The sequence below is a fragment of the Mugil cephalus genome, chromosome 8, assembly GCF_022458985.1.
Source record: "Mugil cephalus isolate CIBA_MC_2020 chromosome 8, CIBA_Mcephalus_1.1, whole genome shotgun sequence".
In the NCBI taxonomy this organism is placed as follows: Eukaryota; Metazoa; Chordata; class Actinopteri; order Mugiliformes; family Mugilidae; genus Mugil; species Mugil cephalus.
Genome location: NC_061777.1, coordinates 21002219 through 21020477, shown reverse-complemented (window position 1 = coordinate 21020477; position 18259 = coordinate 21002219). Strand labels below are relative to the sequence as shown.

General features: G+C 40.9%; 1 protein-coding gene across 1 annotated transcript in view; it reads left to right on the top strand.

Moving 5' to 3' along the window:
- Nucleotides 1-18259, top strand: part of galnt9 (polypeptide N-acetylgalactosaminyltransferase 9) — an 84269-nt gene that overhangs the window by 27741 nt on the left and 38269 nt on the right. The window contains exons 4-5 of the mRNA XM_047592683.1: nucleotides 5500-5674; nucleotides 16149-16346. Of these exons, the coding sequence (XP_047448639.1) occupies nucleotides 5500-5674; nucleotides 16149-16346 (373 nt within the window). The remainder of the gene's footprint in view (nucleotides 1-5499; nucleotides 5675-16148; nucleotides 16347-18259) is intronic.

Below are 18259 nucleotides of genomic sequence, written 5' to 3'. Positions count from 1 at the left end.
TTTCTAAACTGCTGCTCATGACTGTCTCCATGGCGATGTGGGCAAATCCTTCAGTTGCCTCCAAGGCGCGACGCCCACAGCAGCTGACGATGCTCGGCTCCACATCCCAAAAGCTTTCCTGTTTGGAGAGGGAGGGACAATGAACTAGATTCCAGACCACACTTGGCCCTCCTTCACTTGGCACAGAGTAACAAGCCTGCCTCCCTCAGGCTGGCAGAAGAAAAGGGCGCATAAATAACATACTGAAAGACGGCAAAGCGGGAGTCACCACTGGCACGTCTCCGCTCCCCACTGGGGCTCTAACTGCCTACCATTAAGAAGGGAGCCGTTAAAAGGCAGTGAACTGACAGAAATGAAAGCCAGCCCTCCTCTTATTACAGTCTGCCCTGCACATTTTGACTCTAACCGAGGTTTTCCTGAAATAGAACTTTGAAGAGCAATCCTATTTTCACTGTAAAGGCTGTAAATGTTCAATGTTCTGTTTTATTATATTTCACCTCTCCTCGTCCCGTAAAATCTGAAACACTATCTGGACTTTCAAGGAAACCAAAAGGTTTAAAGTAAAATCCCCAAATAATTTATGAACTAGGAGTGTGTGGTGTTTTTATTAGGAAGAAAGCTAAGGGACACTTTGAAGCAGCTATAATTCACACTTTAATGTTACAGGATTAAATGACCCTGTGTGTAATGTGAAAGGTGTGGTTAGTATCGTCACAGCCAATGCTTAATTCCTCAGCCATATAGTGTTTTTACCCTAAGCGTTTTGTTTTCTGCCCTCACCCTACTGCCTTGGTTTACTCTTTAATATGCAACTTTAAGCATTTACAAAAAGAGAAACCTACACTTGGACAATGAATGAATAAACTGAGCTATTATATTAGTTGTGTGTTATATTATCTTGTATATTATGTTGTTTTTCATCAACAAATGACTGTCTTAATACTTAAATTGTATCCTAAAGTCCTGGTAATTAAACCCTTGAGATTCATCCACATTGTCACAATAACACTCAAGGCATGGGAACTCATTAGAACTGTCAGATTAAAGTTGTCTCCAGTCACAAAAAGTGACAAATGAAAATGGACGTACAAGCAGTCAACATCAGCGCGCAGTTAGCTGACATCACTGTACATGGCTGCGAGGCGTTTGCGCTGTCCGTTTGTCTCGTGCATCTTTAATGCAAGGTCGCGTTCAGGTCACCGCAGGATCCGTCAGCTCCTCTTAAAGCGTGTTTACCAACACTGATGATAATTTGTGCAGATGTGTAAGTGGCTTCTCGGCAGCTTCCCTGATGTGACATTAGACAATTAACATGCAGGCTGGACTGCTTGACCTTTTTCTCGACGGCTCTGTCTGTCCCCCCTCATTTAGACACCTCTCGGTGAGAGGAGCGGAGGTGCAGCCACACTCTCTCTCGCTGGCGTAATGAATCACACGCACGAAGCATGTTTGCCTTGTCGCCGCCGCACAATTCCTTTGCTGGTACAGCCTGTGACATTTATTGGTGGCCGAGGGGGTTTATTCACAGATGAACTGAATTTCACATCCCCGCTGATGAGCTGGGGCTGCATGCATCAGCCAGGACACTCCAGTTCATTGGTGTTCGTAATGTTAGCGGCAAGGAAAATCTTAATGAGGCTGACAGGATTCAATTCCAGCAAATATCACCACCAAATTGATAACTTAATGATTCATATAATGAAAACAGGATATAAACTGAGGACCAGTTGAGTACAGCTTGTAAAATTAATCTCAAGTAAAGATGAATTACTTTAAACATTGCATACATTAAATCCGTTTAAAGCTTCAGGACTGGATGTTGTTCACCAACAAAGAGCAAGTGTTGTGCGGTGACACAAGATACACAAAATACACTTTGTATTTTCTGTTCAGTGGGCTTCTTTCATTCTTTGAGTTTACTTTTGCTGTAGTGGGACGTACTCCTCGCTTGCATTTAAAAATGAATGAACAAGAGTCTTTTAATTACATGAGAAATTCAACGCTGAGCAGTTAAATTTTGCATTGAGCATTAATCCACCGCTTACAATTAAGAACCAGTGAGTACAGTATGTTTGTATCGCTAGAGCCAGCAACACCTGACAGTCTGCCGAATGTATTAAAAGCAACAGAGAGGCCATGAAAAATGATAAAACTCAGGTTAGAGTGTATCCCTGATGCTTGTTTTTACAATTTATCTCAGTCAGTTATTCGGTGAAAATCCTAATAGTACAATTTCAGTGATCTTCCCGTTATGTCAGGTTGAGGAGAAGATAAATATATATTTCATCACATTACTTGTGGTGAGCCCGCTTAGCCGTTTGGTAACTTCAGTAGTCTGCTCCCGATCAATGCAAGCGATCGATTTCTGACTGGTTTCAGGATCAGTGTCTGAGACAAGTCCATAAATCCACAGTTAGACGAATGTGGCCTGTGGTTTGTGAGGCAACAGTAAACATCTTCACTCTTGAATGTGGTTCTTTTAATGCAGCCGATGATAACACAAGAAAGAGTTCTGAGGCTGAGCTCATTGGATCAGAAACAAACAAAAAAAATCCTGCATGATAATTTTTGGAACATTTTTTGAATATATATATGTGTATATCGTACATCGTGTATATCGTACATCGTACAGTATATGTGAAAAGTGACACTGCCCGTGAATGACCACTCAGAGGGTTCAGAATATGTGAGAGTCTTTGTAACTGAATGCCAGAGACTCAACCTGAGAACAGATAATCTTCCATGTTGCCAGTCTTGCATCTGTTTTTTTAAATCCACAGAATGAAACATAGTCACTGCTCTTGTGCTATGTTGCCAGTGCTTTAAAACGTATTCCCTGCTCCATAACTCTTCTCCGGTGGATACAGTCCAGCGTTTTATTTGCTAGGATCATAGGGAGCCCCATAACTTTTCCTCTTCCCGGCAAAGCCCAATAATTATTACACTCTAATAGTTTTTACTGTAGGGCAAGCTGATGATGAAGGAGCCTCCCTACGCTGGTCCGAGAGCTGCAAGGAGAGAAAACAGAGCTAAGCTACAATTTAGCTTGTTTCCTATAAAGAACAGTACAGATTATTATTATTCATAAATCATTTTATGTAGCGTTAGTATTAAATACACACAGGTCTAACTTTAATGGATGGCCACAAGTCGGGAGAGATGGTATTTTAAACGAGCGTTTTGCTCGATTGTTGCTTTGCTGTTGATCCCATGAAATACTTATCGTAAACAAAAATAGAGAACTACAAAAGAGTTGCCGATGCCATCGCAAAATACTAAAACAGTGAAAGTAATGCTATGTATATGTCAAACATTGTTTTCTAAGATGCATTAGCTAATATGCAAAGGCTTAAAAGTAACAGTAAATAAAAGAAGCGAAATTTTAAAATAAAAAATAAACACAAACAGATATTTAATTAATTGAAACCATGTGAAAAGCAGGGAAAGACACTCTTTGACCTATCAGCCAACAACTGCCAGACGTGTGACTAGGCACATATTTTTCTTTTTCAGTGGAGCTAGTGATCGACAGCGAGAGAGAAATGAGTCACAAGCTAAAAGATTAGGAACTAATCTTCCACAATGAATTGTATTTTGTAAGCTTCTGAGCTCACGTCGAATCCATCCAGTGGAATTCAAAGTGAATAATCAGTGATATACATTCCCTGGCCGCTTTATTAGGTACACCTTGCTAGTAAAAGGTTGGACCCCTTTTGCCCTCAGAACTGCCTTAATGCTTCGTGGCGTACTTTCAACAACGTGTTGGACACATAGAGCTCAGAGATCTTGGTCCATATTGACATGATAGCATCAAGCAGTTTGCTGCAGATTTGTCGGCTGCACATCTACGATGTGTATCTCCTGTTCCACCACGTCCCAGAGGTGCTCTATTGGATTGAGATCTGGTGACTGTGGAGGCCATTGGAGCACAGTGAACTCATTGTCATGTTCATGACAGATGGTTGTGTGTGAAAATCCCAGTGGATCAACAGTTTCTGAAATACACAGACCAGCCCGTCTGGCACCACTGAGAAGAACAACGCACAAACTTGGAAAACATACCACACAGAAAGGTCGCATGCCTGTAAATTCAAATTATCTGCAAATTTACGCAATCTCACGTCAAACACCAGCAGACCACTGAAATAGAAAATACCATACCCACAGACATCAAAAGGCAGGAACAAGTCCCCATGAGTCAGTGGTTGCTTTAATTTAATGTCAAATCCTAACGCCTGTTTGCTTCAAGGGTCAGTGCTTCTAAATTCCCCCTCTCCCAGCTGTAGTCACTACTGTATTTTAAGACCTTCACCTAGAAAGAGACTCCCGACAATCCTTCCACTCACCGCGTCTCCTCAATCACACAGACAGGGGATTAGGTCGCCTTTTTTTTTTTTTTGTACTTTCGCTGACTGATTTATGTTGCGAGCCACAGTTAGAGTCTAGGTATGGATGCTGTTCTGAGCCGGTGTGCCACAAGCTTCCTTATTAATCTCGCCCTCAGAAAAGTGGAGCACTCAGCAGTAACTCAGAGGAGATGCTCAAACAGCCATCTATCCTCCAACGAAATACAGACAGCAATTTGCGCATCGGGCTGTTTACCCGGCAAACTTTGTTTCTCGTGATGACAGCCAGCCTCATCTGTGAGAGCAGAGGAGAGGGAAGGTTTTAATCCAGAGGGAGTAAAGACATCAACAGAGGGTTGCATTAGGTTATGAGATGATTTTTGAGCTGTGAAATAACATTTAACATTGTCTCATTTAAACCAATCAAACAAACACTGACTTTCTGGAGTTTTTTCTTTGATTTAATCCTAAATTTGAGGCCCTTTTTCTACAGTAAGTGGATTACTAATGAACGAAGCTCCCGTCATAATATCTTTCCTCGTGCAGTTTTCTGTTTATTTGCAAGTATAGATTTGTTTTGGTAAAATTAAATGTGCTGAAATACCATATAAATCTAACTTTATTCTTGAAATATATTTTAAAATATAGAGCAATTAGATATAACCAAACTGCAATTCCTGTTAATTCTAAAATTGTTTTAATTTTAAGTTGATTCAGCAGCTTGTTAACTTTAGCTGCTGCTAATCTAACATGGATGTAAGCTGCACCTCTGACAATTACTTTTGCAGTTCAATACTTATTATTCTATGATGTCCTATGAGGATTTACTTGTTTTTGAGTCATTTGAGGAACTACAGTTTTTGGCACTTCCACATTGGCTTCATTTTTCAGCCCACAGGTAGCTGATACAATCAATCAATTCAAGTAATTTGCCCACCTCTGCTCATGTGTGCACTTTGTATGCCAAAAGTGTAAAAACAATTTATTTTGTTTTCTTTCTATCACCTTGATATTTTAATGGGAAGTAGGACCGGCATCATTTAGCTCTGTGGTGTGTTATCACGGAAACACGTTGTCATTTCCTACAGTTGTGTGATTAATGGGCTGACACTGTCGTGTAAATGAGGACACTGTCCTATCTGCTCTCTTCCAGTCGAGCTGAAATTCAACTTGGACCAGTATGTGAACAAACGCTACCCCGGCCTGGTAAAGATTGTGAGGAACAGCAAGCGGGAGGGCCTGATCCGTGCCAGAATACACGGCTGGAATGCTGCCACAGCTCCTGTCGTTGGCTTCTTTGATGCTCATGTCGAGTTCAACACTGGCTGGTAAGTAAAGGCCATGTTTAACACGAGAAGGTCTGAGCCGCGTCTCTGTCCCTTCTCACCTTTGCCTGTGTGCTTAACTTTAAATGTTTTTACTACAGAGTGATGTCGTGTAAGATTATTAGCTCTGAAATGTGCAATTTGGTCTGATCTAAGCATTTTGACACTGTGCCAGGCCAAGTTCTCGCTGAGACAGTATTCTTTCAGCAGAACGACTCTTATTATTAGCAAGATTTTCTTGCTAGTAAGCTCTTCTCTCCTGCGTTTCCTTTTAAGTTATGAGTTATGGCCTTTGGTTACAGCTGGGTAAAAAGACATCCCAATTAAAATAACACTACCTGCCCGGCAAGCACACACTTATGACGAGAGAGACAGCCAAACTCTGTGAAAGAGAGTGAGTGTAATTAAAGAGGGAACTCAAATGCTGAGCATTTCAACATTATTTTACTAGCGGGCGCTGGGCTCATTTTGTGATATGAAATTACTTCTGGGGGTCTCAGTCCAATGTCTGCCTGCTGCTTAGGTTTACCAGCAAACAAGTCACTCAAATAGATGTAATTGGCACCTAATTTGAGCCTGTCGTGCTGTCAGTGTTTGAAGATGAAGTGTAGCTTTTATTCCCTGGGAAGCTGCCTGGATGGGGGGATGGAAACGAGCAAGCGGGGATGAAGGAAGACGAGGAGGGAAGCTATCATTTGCAGTTGGGTTCTATATTGTTTGAACACAGTACCTTGTTGCTGTCTAAATAGAGTCGAAGAATACAAACAAAATATGAATGCATTATTCGGATAATTGGATGGACACAATTTGCCACGAATGTTACGCTGCTTCTTAATAATTTTGTCTGCTCTCAGACAACAGGGGTTTGACAATCATACGTAATTTGTAAATTATGTTGCAGAAGAAACACTTATATACTTATACACTTACACACACACACACACTATATATATATATATATATATATGATTTTTTTTCTTCTCAAACTTGCACACATTACAACATTTGAAAATAATAGCTCGCCACAACTTGTGTGCTAGTAGTTGTATTGTAGTGCTAAACCTTGTGTGAGTTCACAGAAAATGCGGATGTAAACTAAACAGAGTCCACTCAGGTAGGTGATGCTAGGTCACCAGCCACCGTTTGTAATACTCAGATGATCAAATGTGAGTGAGAAGTAGAGGTGAGACTTGTAACCTTTATGATCTGAATATCCGTCCGGTATTTGAATTACCGTATTTCGACGATGAAAAAAATTCAAGTTGCGATTTCTGGAAACAAGCTGGCATTACGGTAATGATGACGCACCGCTGCTGTCGCCTGGAGGTCGCTGAGCAACGAGCGCGGATCCACAGCTGGAGAGAGTTTTTTGGAGGAATTTGTTGGTAAAAACGAAGTTGGTTATACCCTTGAGATGTCCCGAAGTTCTTCCGGGTAAAAGCAAAACTTCCCAGTGTTCAGCCACGCTTTGAATATTGACAGTAGCGCAAACCATTGTGAGTTAAGGTAATTCAAATCGGCGGGCTTAAGGGTTAATGTCAATGCTATGCTATAGATTGTGCAAGTTAACATTAGCCTAAAAGGCTTGTTTCTCACTGGCTGTTGTTAAAACATAGTGTGTCAATGAGGAGACGTGTGGCAAGACACTCTCTAGAAACTCTCTAGAGAGAGCTGAAGGTGACATTTTAACTGTCAGCTTTAATATCTGTCTACAGTAGTATGTTAGCTAACATTGGCCTGGTGGGTGAGATTATTTACCATTGCTCTGTGTGTTTCTCTAGTTGGTTATTGTGAAAGTACATGTAATCATCCAGATTTCAAACCCTTTAGATCATAATGCTCATCAGAAATGTGTTTGATATTAATCTGGATAGCCCAGGTGAGTCTGGGTGCAGTTTGAAAGATTGAAGACTGAATATCCATACCTTGAGTATTGATGCATTTTGATGCATGCATGTCTCACAGGTTTAGATTTTTACTTCCTGGTCTGATGCTAAAAAACTTGATTTGACAGTAGACAGGAGGTGTTTCAAATGGGCATGCATATTGAGCAAGGGAGCTATTTACATGTACTGTATATCCATATAATTAGCCTCATTATTTTTTCATTGACACTGGAACCTTACATTCATGTCCTGTGCATGTAACCTACTGTACATGTATTCATCTGGTAGGTGCCCTGCTGCCGCTTCAGTATATCCCAGTGCAGTACTCGACACTTAAAGAGTTTTTCTTTAAACTCTTCTTTCTTTACACTCAATCATGTATTATTAAATTATACAGATACATGTAGAGTCAAAAAAATTGATTGGCTGAAATCAGAAAAGAAAAAGAACCTATCAGGCCTCCCAAACAAAATGAAAGCAGTCGCGCTGAGTGTGACCTTGGCATGAAAATAAAACAAAACAAAAAACATAAATCATACAAACAGGGATTAGTCAGCATCCAAGTAGTGACCTTGTGATACTCACAAAGCAATGACTTGATGAAACTTTATTAAATCCTCTTGGCAGGCTGTTCATAGCATGAATGGGAACCAGAGGCCCAGACGCCAGGCTGGTCACACAGCCAACGAGCAGCACTCAGGGAGAAAGTTGCATCATTACCTAGGTGCATTAGGGATGATAACTGATACCGTCGTGGTTCCCTCATCTGTTTCCCCCATCTGCTCTTGCTCAGAAATAGAAGTGCCTTTCATGCCCCCACATAACCCACTCATGACCGTATAGTGTTCCTCCTTGTCACCAGCCTCCCTCTTCCACATGCCAGCTCTGTGCCTGCACATTTCCTTTCAATTAGTTCACCTGCTACCATTGGGTGATTTAACCTACCTCTCTCTTCTGTTCCACCCCCCCACACACATGCTCACCCACATATTACCTCCCCCTTCCTTTGACAACCTGCAGCCCTGGAGGTTTTTGTTATTGTTTTGTTTCGATGCTTCAGATTGTGTGGGATTTTATTTACAGGAGTCGATGAAAAGCAGAGAAGAATGATCCCTGTGATTTTTTACAAGTTGTTTCTGGATAAAGGGATATGGCTGACAGGCAACTTCAAGAAGCGTGTTCGTTTTGCGTGTGAGTGTGCCTTCATTTATTATATACTGTATGCCCGCAGACGTTCTCCATTCCTATATTCAGACAGATTCACTCGTGGTATCTACACTTTCTGTTTGTTAGAATGGGAAACCTATTTATCATAATATAATTATTCACCGTGACGCATGCAGTGATAAGTGAGATGGATGGTTCCTCTAGATGTTGTGGTGAGTCTCTCTCAATGACCTTGTGCACACACTGCCTGTGCATACTGAGCCAGAGACAATGCTGCCAACTCTCAGCTGCCGCACTATGATTCATTGGCATGGCGTATCCCCCGGGGTCCTGTACATTTGCAGCTCAAATACATTGCTAGATCACATTACTGTTAAAGCAAACATAATTGTATCATACTGTACAGTGCATTTGATAGGCGCTTCCCATTCCCTTACACCGTGTTGGTTTATGTGGAGTGAGCGGTTTCCACAAGAGGAGTGATGGAGCCTGGTTTCCACAGCTTTTCTCAGCTTTAATATGAGAATATGAAATCGTTGCCTGTTGTTAATGTGGTATTGCATCAGCTAAATGTTCACCAGCCCGTATCCTCCGACTCTTTATAACCATTCATCGTGGAGACGGTGGTTGTCCATTATGCTCCAAACAGGACCCATTTCCCTCTGCGCGCTATGTAAATAAACAGGATTGATAGCAGGAAGTGAGAGCATGTTGTAATTAGATCCAACGCTATGCCACACTTCAACCACGCGGCTGCGGAGGGGAGGCACGCGGAGATTGATATTTACTTGGGTTTTGAAGCCCCTGCACAGTTGCAACCTCAGCTTATCAATGATTAATGATTAGCACTGTAACAGCTGCTCCATGAGTATTTGCTGAGGATAAGATCCTCATTGCAGGGTGGTTGTAATGAATTACATGCTTCACAAAGCAACACTCTGATGAATGTTGAATGCTCCTCTGCTGTGTGACCTGGTGAATGTATGTAACCACAAGATAAACTGATGGAATTTGTAAGAAAGGGATAAAATAACCCTCTTCCTCCTGCAATTATGAAATATGTAATGTTTACACATTCATATTCTTAATATCTTTGACCTCTGTCTGTTACTTATGCCATGCAGCTGCAGAGGTATTAAGATGTAAATAAATCCATGAAGGCTAAGGAGGTGTATTGAGCCTGTGAATCAATTAAAATAGTTAATAGCGTCGTGATTTCCACAACACTCGATATATGTAGCAACACAATGGCAAATCTCATCCAGAATATTCTCCCGAATAGCCTCAAAGGTGCTGCACACGTAGGAGATAGGCTGCGTGCTGATATGCTGTTCACTGGTCTGCCTTTGATGAGGGGTGCTATCAGTAGCGCAGCGGACTTTGGTAGCGGCTTCACATCTATGCAGGGGAACGTTGGTGGACTTGCTCTTGTCAGCAGAGCCATCCGGCAGACCTGGGATTCGGTGCTGAGCTTGTCATTCGTCCAGCCATTTCGTTTATTCATCTCTGCTTGGGGAAGTTTGTATCTGCTTGCCATCCACGGTGCTTCTTCTGCATCACTTCCCAAACTATGGGTCAGCCTAGGGGTGGCTCCGTGTTTATATCTGTGTGGATATTAGGAGGGAGGCTGAGTGGTTACTGAGTGGTTCACAGAGCAGGCAGACCTCCAAAAACCACAGAAAAGACAGGGATTTCTGCTGCCTTTAAGTTTGTACTGCCAACAACAACAACAACAAACAAACAAACAGCGATTAATCAATTGAGATACTTTTCACCTTTCAATTTTACCTCTTTAATGGGAGGCAGGACACTTGCGGCATTTAATACATTTTAAACTTTAATATGCTCAAACATTGCTTTAGGCACTGCAGACTGGGATTCTGCATTATACATATATACCAAACATGAATTAACAATTAAAACTGACTTGTGATTCATAACACAGTGTCTGCTTACTCTTCTTAAAGAGTTGCTAATAATGGACACTTTTTAGGGTGATTATTGAGACGCTGTTTGGTCAAAACGTGTCTCTCGTCAGCTACTACCTGCTGCGATATTAATTAAATACAGTTTTGTTAAAATAGATTTAAGAGCTTTGGGGAGAACTGTTGCATGCATACTTGAACATACATTTGTATTTTATTCACACTGTACGTATGTTTTTAAATAGAAATAGTTGTTAGCATTGTGAGAGCAGGAAAGATCAAGCAAAAATTGCAACATGATCGAGTATGATATCGGATGATGTTATGTTTCTAACGATAAACTTTTTACCTACAGAACAAAGACTTGGTCTCTCGCCCTGACTGACTCAAATCTTTAAATGTCTTAACGTTCTGTTAAGGACTGCATGCAGGTAGATCGTTATGAATAACTAGAGATCTAAGAAGTAAGCTACGGGCATTGACTGTGAATCACACCAAGCATGAATCTATGCATTAAATTAAAATAAATTGTCATTGAGTAAAAGCGGCAATGCACATGGTTCTACTATATTGACTTTGATTCCGATGTTTTTAGCTGTGCAGGGGTTCTTCGGCAGATCAGCATAATATTCCAATTACTTCTCATAATACTATCACAGCGAGGTTCGGAGCTAATGCTGTAGTTAGATTTCAGATAATTATAAGTGCATGTTTATAAAACAGCGTCGCATTTCATATAGAAAAAACAACTCGTGACAGTTAAATTAACTTTCAGTAAAGTTATTTATGAACGTTCTCCTTAATACCAAGAATCTTAATTTACTGTGCTCTTCTTGTGCTCCCTCTCACGCAAGTAGTTTGGGACGTTCATTAAAAGCTACAGTGCACCAAAGTGTAAAATTTCCCTGCGTGATCTGTTGCTTTAGGTCCAATGCAGACTTAAAGAACATCTTATTTTTCCCGCGAGGGCCCTGCTACTCTTGGGGCATAATTCCAAGCACAGTTAGATCCCATTATCTGATAATTCTGAGGTTGAGAATCCTTCCCAGTCAGAGATCCATTAATCTGGAAAATTTAAATAAAAAATGCAATTTCAAAGAGGAGAGCTGCAGGCTTTTTACATCAGCGCCGGACAAAGGTAGGACAGACCGTGTGATATCCCGTGAGGTTGGTTTGTTGAATCAAGCAGATATAAAGACTGTACCGTGATATTTATCTTGGCGCGTGTGACACGCCATTCTGTTTGTTTAATTCTCCGAAATGTGTGTGCAGCCTGATGTGAAACTCTACAAAGGTGTCTGCTGTTATGAAAGACAAACATTCTGCCACGTACCGTAGAGTTAATAAAACAAAAGGGCTTCTCCTCTAGTATGAATGCTAGAGATGGCACGGTGGAGTGAGCGCAGATGGTGGTGTGAGCATGTGTTCAGAATATGGGATTAGTCACCATTGGAATGAGGGGAAATCCTATTGTTAGCTTGGTCCGATGTGGACGAATACCATGTTCATTCTCACTGAAATGAAATGGCAGATAGAGGAACAGCGATGACACATGCATCTCTGTCAAAACTTGTGCGTTTCTTATCTTACTGTATCTTTTCAGTTTCATGGATCCTGGATGTGTAGACGCTAACAGCTGGGTTATGGTGCACGCTATGGTGCAAGGAGATCACGGTCACGGGCTGCAGTTTTAGAGAAAGGTTAGGCAGTGTAAAGGGAGATATTGAATCACCTAGCTAACCGTGCTGTCAACAAACCCCATCAGGAATGCTGCTACTGTACTTTAGTAATTCGTCTTTCATGAAAACTGAAAAATAATCCAAGCAATTTATCTTCACATGTAGTTTTTTTTTGTAGTTAACCATTCAATCTATTATCTAGGGTGCATAATTAACATAACATGACTAATAACATATTTATATCATTCATATCAATATGAGCATTTGATTCAGTCTCTGTTTTTACATGCATTGTTAAGTTTTTGGTGTGTTTTATTTGTATAAATAGACTAATTGCGCACTGATTTGTGTGTTGTGCTCTTGTGAATTGTGTGTATTTTCATTGACGGTCCGATGCCTGTGTTAATCACAACTGTATGACTCATTCTTTTACCAGATTAAGGTAGTCTGTGTTAGTGTGGAAGCTGTTCAGTCTCAAAATAGAGCACGAGTAAATGATGCCACACGGTCTAGCTGTCCACACCCTGAAGCTCAAAAAGGGCAGGTTGTCCCCAAAACCACCAACACGTGTGCAAAACTGAGACAAATCATGCGGCAAACAAACTCAATTATTACTTTTTGCATTACCATTTCACATAGGCAGTGTTGACAGTTCAAAGGCTGAGCATTTTGCATAGCACACAAAAATGTAGAACTTGGAAAACGATGTAAACTCTAGGGAATGTGCACCATTTTGTTGAAATAACATTTCATATTGGTTCATTTATGTATTCATACATTTGCTTTTGCCACATTACTCATGAGTCCCAGAACCGACAAGGGTCACAGGTGCTCAGAGAAATGCAGCCAAAACATCATCATCATTCGTTCATCAGACAATCTGTCTGACTGTGTGACTAGGTTGTGTGAGGCCCGCATGTATATGAGTAAAACTAATTATTCATCTAATAATAACGTTACAATACGCCAAAATCAAGCTGGATGAGGAATTACTTGAAAGTTGAAAATGAGGGTTGTTCCTGGTGGAAGGATTTACCTTTTCCAAAGATACCTATTCATGCTAGCAGGAGATCAGATACACAGCTCGGGAAATGTTTTTGGTTCTCCGCTGCCACAAAGAGTGTAAGTCCTAGACACATGCATATTTTATAAATTAATGTTTTGAAGCTGAAATGTCATTGAAGTTTATTTCTGGAGCGGCTGATAACAGAACATTGTTAAAATTAATGGTCTGTCATACAGTACAACATTACTGATGAAGCTTGCTAAATAATTTTGTATGTTCTTTGTTTAATTTATGCACATCCCCAAGACGTGTAACTTTTTTTTTTTTTTTGAACATCTCATCTAATTTCTGTTGGTTGCACCATCATCACTACTGACTGGAAGTTATAGTTATCCACATTTCTTGTTCACAGGCGTTACCAAAGCCACACATTTCTGGAGAGAATCCAGGTTTCTTCAACTGTTAATATAACTTTAGGGAAACAGCCATCTGTCCAACTCTCAAAGTGACAGCTGCACTACTTTTACTAACCTCACTTAAGTTATTAAATGATGGCTTTTTATAAGTATCACCTCATATTTTACTGACGTCACCCCAAACTGTTCAGCTTGGATCCTTTTTACTTTCTGTCCCTTACCTTCATGTGATAAGAAGTAATTTTGCTTTTAAAAGATAAACGTATTTCCCCTTTTGATGAGAACAATAAGATGGGGAGAGAGTGATTATAGGGTGGGAATCAGGACAGTGGGGGAAAGTCAGTGGGTGGGAAGATACAGAAGAAGTTGGAGTGTGGGAGTATTCTTAAGAGACACGTCTATCATGTTATAATTGCAGCCCCCTTTTTTAAAAAAAAAAAAAAATAGAAGTATATGATGTGAGGAACTGAGCATATGAAGACCTCCTTTGAAGTTATGATGGAGATCATTACTTAGCATGAGAAGATTATAGAAATGTAGCCAGTGCCGGCAGCATTTCAGTCATCCTGTATGGATCTCGAGACCACATTGCCTTGGGCCAAGGTTTTAAATAACTGAGGTTATTATACTATATGTGACATGGCTGAAAAATCATTGTAGTAATGCACTAATGCGAAAACACAGGCTTCAGAGATCAGCAATCATCCTGAACAGCACTTCAGTGGGTTAACTGTTGCTGCTCAAGGCCCATTAATAATACTGCTTTTATTGTAGTTTTATAGGTTTGTAGGTTTGGTTTTTGTAGGTTAATTTATCACTAATGCTTCTATTCATTGATAAAATTATAATGTCTTCTGATGGTTATATAAACAGTTGGTAAACCAGCCTGTCGATGCATCTGCTCCATCTGCCAGACTGGAGCGTGGATCAGAAAATGTACAGCAAGTTGTGACATCACAGTGACTGACTGCAAGAGTATTAAAATAGTACAAAATGAAGGCTGTGGTGTAACAACTCTCCAGTCTAGTAGGGGACTCTAATGAACCTGCACAAAGGTTTGCTGGTGCATAAAAAAAAATAAAAAAAAATTGAAAAACAAAAACAAGGCTGTGACACAACAACTAACTGCTAACTGCACAATCAAACCAAATCGAGAAGAAGGATATGCAGAAGAAGAAATATGAATCGCTGTAGTGGTTGAGCGTGTGGTTGAGGTAGTGGTAGGTGAGGCACACAGCACTCTGTGTCTATTCTTGGAGCTGAGATTTTAAATGTCAGTTTTAATATCTGTCTACAGTGGTATGTTTGCTGTGAGTTGAGAGGGCGAGAAGGTTTAACGTTGCTTGACAGCACCTTCGGCTGCACTTTTTCCTTATAGAGTCAATTCCTCTCATTTGTTGATGTCAAAGTACTTATCTAATCATTCAAAGTTCAGATCCTAAACATTGAATACGTTTGATACAACAGGAAGCCCTGATGAATAACCGATGTGGGTGGTAGCGGTGGTTAAGAGGGCGACTGTGAACCATACACATTACCAGATATCCTGGCCCGAACCCTTGGTAATGAGTCTGTGTTGTCGGGGTAGATTGTACAAAAACTCTACTCTGTAGTGTGAGGCCTAGCCTTCGAAACGTTTTCTGAATATGTGTTCTCCATTTATTGTTGCCGGCAAGCAGCCTTGGACTAAAATCCACGAGATGAAAAGTGTGCAAAGTGTGCAAAGAGCTATATGGTAGTTTTTGAAACAACTTTTGTCTGCACATAGTGACAAAGGAAAGAGTGGATGTTTTTCTCAGGAGCAGACTAAGTCTTCCTCTTCACCTTGTGTGTTTTGCTTTATCAGGTTCTACCTCTTATCCAACCCTTTCACCGGGATGAGAGTAACATTTTGACATCTCGTTTTCAAGAGCAGGCAAGAGAAAATATGATATTATTTGTTGTCCCTTGGACAATTTCTTTTGCAAGACTCTCACATTATGAACAGCGGAAGGGAGCGGCTCTTGGAAATTGTTGCTGAAAAAATGCTGATTTGAGAGGCTGCGCTGCTGCTGAAACCCCCAGTACATGTAGTGATACGAGTGAAGCTGTCTCCAGCCATCCATAGATGCTCATTCTGACATTTTTATATGGATCTTGACTAAATACCTTTGAGTTCAGTGTGTTTTCACCTTCACAGACTTTTCAGTTTTGCCTTACATTTACCATCGGACCGTCTTATTAATAATTCAAACCTCCTCAGAACAAAATGAAAGTAAGAACAACCTCTTTGTTTGACCTGTAGCAGACTGTTATCTTCTCATTGTCTTTCTTCACCTTCCACAACTGTGCATTGAGCCTTCTGCATACTTAAGCCGGAAAGTCAGCTCTTAACTCCTGTCTCTATTCTCGTCCAAAGGGCTGAACCTATCCTGACCCGGATGAAGGAGGATCACACCCGCATTATCCTGCCTGCCATAGACAACATCAAGTACAACACGTTTGAGGTGCAGCAGTATGCTAACGCCGCCCATGGCTACAACTGGGGTCTGTGGTGTATGTACATCATCCCTCCGCAGGAGTGGCTGGATAGGGGCGATGAGACAGCCCCTATCAGGTGAGAGCCTCAGCTGGTGAACTGCGTCCATTATAGATGAGGATGTTTGATGAAATATGGATAGCCCCGGGATATGACTTATTCATGTGTGGAACCATCAAACTAAGGTGTTCCATCGTCCAGTGTGCTGCCCAAACACACACACAGCCTGTAGAAAGCTGTCTAATTACCATGATGAATATCTTCATTTTGATGCAGGATCATGAGGCCCTGGTGATGCGCTGTCATTAGTTTAATTGTGTGTTGAATATGAGCAGGGGTTTCTATTCCACCTCTGGTTGGAGGAAAGCACATGTACCATATTTACATATAATCTTAGAACTGGTTATGCGTCTCCTTGAATGGAACTGGGTGATAAGGGACATAGCAGGCTACAGTATCACTAACTTCAATCCCAAGGACTAAAACTGAATATGTGCTAAAACCTCACTGGTAATTATTTTTATTGGACTGTCTATAGAAAGTGTTTTATTGTGGGCGGAGAGTGTTTCAGAGTAAGCTTTTCTAGAAAAGAAAAATGAATTTGTGATGACTGAAAAGTAGTTCTTAGTCTCTCAAATGCCTTTACTTCATCAATGAACCTGTTAATAGTCTTGTGGTATGGACATCTGATGACTCTCAAAGAACACTTTGAAGATTTTACATGCTGAAACAGTAACTATGTATGTGTTTCTACGCAGTAAAGCTAAAGGCACTGGAGGAGCTGAACATATGAAGTAGAGCCAGTGCCAGCATGAGGCAGCTTAGCTTTCACGACAGCTTTCCATATTCATGGGGTTGCTGGATTGGCAACGTGGCTGTGTGCTTGGAGCATTGCACTCAACGGCTACTGCATCAAATACTGAATGCAGGAGTGAAGACAAGACGTGGTGCATGAAGGATGTGGCTAGCATGCTCTGCTAGAAAACAAAATAACAACTTTAGCTTGATGTGACGACAATGTGAAGCCATTCAGCATTTTAGGAAGAAAACATTAATGAGTCAATGAGTCTTTTGTCTGTCTTCTCTGTCTATTCTAATGGGTCTATTCAAGAACAGGAAGACAGGAGATGTGTTCTGAACACAAGCTACTCTACTGTATCTGTACGAGTCACAGAGAAACATTGTTAACAAAGAGAAGTAGTTAAGTCAAGAAAGAATGGGGCATTGTGTTTTAATGAGTACAGACAACATCTCGATACCAACCTAACCTTCTCAACACACTAGAAATGTGCATACTGTAAATCAATATTACAAGATAAAGGCATAGAAACATAAACAGTCATCAAAAGGAAGCAGATCCCTACATGAACTGAAGTTGCTATTTTTGTTAAATACTAAAGACTGATCAGCACGGATGGAGGCTGCCTGAGGATATGAGGCTGCGTGTTGGAGTTCAAAGACCTGCAGTATTTCACAGTCGACCTCGCCGTGCATTAAAATTGATCAGTGACTCTTGTCAGTTGATTCTAAACCCATGGGTAATTTGAACTGTTTCTGGAATCCAAATATGGAGTTATTTTTTTGTGTCACTTAAGGTCCCGGCTGCTGCATTTTAACCGAGCTACAAGCACGAAAACATACTGATGCTTCCTGTCAGGATGTCCTCTAGACATTCACACATGCTCTTGTACTTTGACCATGGGCGAGTTTCATTACCTCACACGCAAAGCAAAATCCTTTCATTTGATATGGAGTGTCTCTTACAGACATTGTGATGACAGTTTATACAATGGTCTTTAATACTGCATGTCCTCACGAAAACCACGCATTACTGAGTATCAGCTGCTAGACTTGAGATAGGAGCGAGATAAGAGAAGGGTTTCAGACATCGCAGAGCTAGTTTATTTTCCCTATTGACGCTGTGCTGCAAATGGACGGATCGCCTCAAGGGCCAGCTGAAGTGTGTCAGCTATGTGGATTACTATTGGAAA